The sequence below is a fragment of the Aphanomyces invadans genome (genome assembly GCF_000520115.1).
Source record: "Aphanomyces invadans strain NJM9701 unplaced genomic scaffold supercont1.20, whole genome shotgun sequence".
NCBI lineage: Eukaryota > Oomycota > Saprolegniomycetes > Saprolegniales > Verrucalvaceae > Aphanomyces > Aphanomyces invadans.
This window is the reverse complement of record NW_008580165.1, coordinates 886199-890426: the sequence shown is the minus strand read 5'-3', so window position 1 is coordinate 890426 and position 4228 is coordinate 886199. Positions and strand designations below refer to the sequence as shown.

At 48.6% G+C, this 4228-nt stretch overlaps 2 protein-coding genes across 2 annotated transcripts; one reads left to right on the top strand and one right to left on the bottom strand.

Annotated features, from left to right (window-relative positions):
• Positions 1–1813: 1813 nt before the first annotated feature.
• Positions 1814–2613, top strand: H310_09354 (hypothetical protein; the record flags this gene model as incomplete). The annotated part of the gene is made up of 3 exons (XM_008875404.1): positions 1814–2047; positions 2141–2306; positions 2396–2613. The coding sequence occupies 3 exons, from the start codon at positions 1814–1816 to the stop codon at positions 2611–2613; spliced, it is 618 nt and encodes a 205-aa protein (XP_008873626.1).
• A 447-nt stretch (positions 2614–3060) lies between these two features.
• H310_09353 (hypothetical protein) lies at positions 3061–3495 on the bottom strand (the record flags this gene model as incomplete). Its single annotated transcript, XM_008875403.1, has 1 exon — positions 3061–3495. One exon carries the CDS (start codon positions 3493–3495, stop codon positions 3061–3063), a length of 435 nt encoding a protein of 144 aa, XP_008873625.1.
• Positions 3496–4228: the final 733 nt, after the last annotated feature.

The following is a 4228-nucleotide window of genomic DNA, read 5'->3' as shown; positions in this document are numbered from 1 at the left end:
TAAAATTCTTCCCGCCAAAGCACATCGACAAAATAATTCCAATGGCACTTCGAAACTTGAGGTGAAGTTCGTACCCAATCGCAAAAGGTTGGAAGTACTAGGACTACTCGAGTCTATGTCCGAATAAAGAGTCGACTTGGAGCTTGGAGTTCCACGCAAAACAGTCCAATCATGGACTTTGTGTTTGAGAGTTACAAGAGCGCATGAAGCTAGAACCGGATGGCTGCTACAAAGAGATTCCCGACCCTCCTGACTTAATCAAGCTCACCAACAACGTCAGAGAGAACGAGCGAGTCCTTACAACTACCCTCATGTTAACCTAGGTCAAAGCAAATCAATGTGACTGGCTACTGCGCTAGTTGGCTGCAAAAAGCCCAACACCGCATACAATTTCCTCCTCAAGCTCATTCATCGTTTCTGCGACTGGCATGGCTTCTCCCGTCAACGTCCGGCCAAGAAAAAGATCAAGCTAACCGCCCTGGCGTCTGTTCGTGACGAAATTGCTGAAGATTTCCATCGCGAGCTCCTGGCGTACGGGAACGATTGCATCTACAGTGTGCATGAGACGGGAATATAATATGACACTCCACCGAGATATATCTGGGCTGTGCGCGGTGGATGCTCCAAGATATCTTCCGGAGAAAAGCACTCCATGGAATGACTGATGTTTTCCGCTCGCTCCGACGGCACGAAGCTGTTGATCCTCTTCATCATGAAGGACGTCCCGGGAGGCAGGATCGAGAAGACAGAATTCCTGACGCTTCCGAGCGATCACTACTATGCGGTTCAATAACGGGCGCGGTTGAATGGAAGAGTTTGGGCGTCCTGCCTTCAACGCGCCCTTGATGAGAGCATCGAGGAGCCTTCGGTTGTCCTCATGGACACCTTTACGCGCACGTGTCTGAACAATTGTTTAAGTTCATGTACTGTGAGCTGGGCTCTCACATCTGTGAACTGCCTCCAAACGCCACGTCCGTTTGAAAACCCCTGGATGTTGGGGTCATGGCACCCTTCACACGCAATCTTCGCAATATGCGGCTGTACGAGGAGCACATTGTAGGTGATGACGACGATCCATTCTCGGATAATTCCCGGAGGAAACAGACTGGCTTTGGTGAAAATCGCAATCGCAGCTTGTGATATGGTGTCCACCGATGAGACTCGTCGCAATTTTGAAAAGGCTATTCCTATGATATGCGAATAATGAACTGTTTTCATAGCTGCAATTTTGTTCTTATGTTTGTATGCAATTAATGCATTATTTATTTTTGGGAAAAAAGTTTGACATCGCCCGGGAATTGAACCTTGGCCCCTTCCTCCATCTTATTGATGCCGTTGCGCTAACCATTACTAGAAAGGCTTACGCTTGTACTACTCTGGTCCGAATAGTTGCTCGCTTCGTTTTGGCTTAAACATGGCACCCGAACCAGAAACAACTTAGCATGTATCTCGATTCAGAAACGAACAAATGAGACGAAAAATATAATGTACTTCCTCCGTACAAAAATACTGTTGTGGGTTTTCTATTTTTTGATAACTCGGTGGCTATTAACTATTAACATTCTAAACGCTCAAACAGGCTGAAAACATTGTCGAATTCATCATCAACAAGGAGGTATATCTAGATCAATTCTACTGGCCGTAGTTCACGAGAACCATCCAATCAATCGACTGTATTGTTCGATGGTCGCGATCAAGAAGGACGGTGTCGCTGCAATGAAGGCATTGTGTGCTGAATATGGTGTGATGCCGCAAGCAGCATCGCTCTTATGGCGACGTGGTCAATCTACGGAGGCGACTCTGAGCTATGCTGATGTGTCGGCGCGAGAAGAAGGGAAACTGTAGCCACAAGCGGACAACTATTCTGGCCGACCTGGAGGCTTCCGTCAAGGCCGCCGATCCGTACCATCGCTCGGCATTCCGTGCATTGGCCGAGTCCACTGGCATCGCGACGACAACGCTGAGGAGGCTCGTCGAGGCCAAGAAGATTCGACGACGCACAAGCCGCGTGAAGCCCATGCTGACGGACAAGCACAAGGCCGAGCGGGTGGCGTTCGCTCGCTCGTTCCTACGTACGGGACGTGATGACGAGCTCGAGTGGCCGGATATGTTCGATCGGGTGCACGTTGATGAGATGTAGTTCTTCGTGACGCAAGTCAACCGACGCTACTACCTGTTGCAAGATGAAGATTTCCCTGTACGCAAGTGCCAATCGAAGCGGCACATCACAAAGTTCATGTTCCTGACTGCGGTTGCAAGATCACACTTTTGCGGCAAGTGCGAAGGGATGTTGGATGGCAAGATCGGTACCTGAGCTTTTGTGGAGACGAAGCTCGCTCAACAGCAAAGTCGGAACCGTGCCGTGGCGATTGTATCACAGTGCCAAGGGTGATAGCCAAAGACGTGTACCGGCAATACCATATTGAGCACGTGATCCCTAACTTCCTCACGAGTCTTCAACTTCAGACCGCGGATGAAGAACGTCACTTTGTCCAACTCGGACATTTGCTTGATATCCGTGCACAAGCGCCGGAACTGCTCGACATACATCATAATGTCCTTGCAGTTTCTCTGATGCAACTCAAAGAGCTTATCGCGCAACCGCTCTTGTAGGTCATCAGGTTCAAATTCCTCCCGAAGTGCTTCCTCGAATTTCACAAGCATTGTGATTTCGTTGCCTGCTTCGCGGGTTGCCGACTCCTGATACCAATCCGCCGCCTGCCCTTTGAGGTTTGCCACAACCATCGCAGGCAGCGCGTCTCGATTTCAGAGCCATTCGCATAGTCCAGGTTCTTCGCCGTAAAGAACGTCCGAACACGGTGGATACACAATCCGATACTTTCATTAAGATTTCCATGATGTCATGGGTAATCCTTCCACTCTTCGTTCCGGGTCGCGCTGATGCGCAACCGGTTGGGATTGCTGCTGCAACGAAAGTTGATTCGCAGCAAGTTGACTTTGCGTCTCCGCAAGTTGTGTTTGGGTCGCTTGTTGTTGTTGTAGGTCCATTCGAGCAAATAATTGCGAAAAAATATCCTCCATTTTTGTGACATTGGTTGATTAATTCAACTTAAACCACTCAGGCGACTTCGGTTTTTCTTCTTCGATCTGTGGATGTAAAACCCCGTCAATTCCTTCTGTCAAAAATTCGGTCCAAAAGGTGAAGTGTGCTTGAAGCCGGCTAAGTTCGTCTAGAACGCACTTAATTCGTTCACTGTTGCACCGGCTATTTATACAATCCAAGTCGCGCCGGACTCGCTCGTTGACGCTCTTGGCTGCTTGGACTTTTTCGATGAGGCTTGTTCGGATAGCGTCGAGGTTTTCGCAATCCGGTTGGTCAAGATAATGAATCGAGCTAAAGTCGACTTTTTGAACTTGACTCGACTTTTCCCGCTTTAAAACGTTCTTGTTGAGCTGGGTGTCCTTCCCGCTTGCCACTGCCGCACGCTCTGTCTTCTTGATATCCTTGACTTCCAACTCCTTTTTCTTGCCCATACGTGTGGGTCTGGTGACAATATCTTCAAACGGATCAAGTGTCCTTTACTAACAGTTGGCTCTACCTCTTCCGACACTTATGCCGGACACTAAGGAGAGTTCGTCATTGCAAAGAAACACGTGTCCGATCACAAACTCAACTAGTCGCTATGGAAGGTCGCCGTTGAACCTTCGCCTGAACTAGATGGAGTATCCTTACAACCTCCAAGCGATGCCCCTCGAAGTAAGTCCTTGTTGTCAACTGTGAGGGCTACCAACTGTAGGGAGTTGAAAGGGCAGAGGAATATTGGAAGTGATTAATTGTCATCGTTAAATCGTTCTAGCTAAAGATCACTCTGCAATACTCAAGCGGCCGCGTCGCGGGCTGTGGCTGCGGCTAGCTGCCGCCTCCTACCGACCACGCACACTCGACGTCGCGACATCATTAGTTAGATCCGTATGATCACTAGAGGAATGGCCTGCAGTGATGTTAGCCAGTCTTCCTAGGCATATTTTGAACTAGGAGTGCATATTTCGGTTTCTCGATCACAATCGGCTTCCAAATCTTGAGGTTAAAGGTAAAATCTGAATGACTGACTGACTGTGAGGTTACAAAGCGAAACAGGGAACTCATTTAAGAACACGGAGCTATCAACAAGTGGGCAAGCTGGTCAATGCACAGCACATGCTTCCTGACAAGCTGGTCATTTGCTTAGCACATGCATTTTCACATGCGTATCATATTGATTTCTGC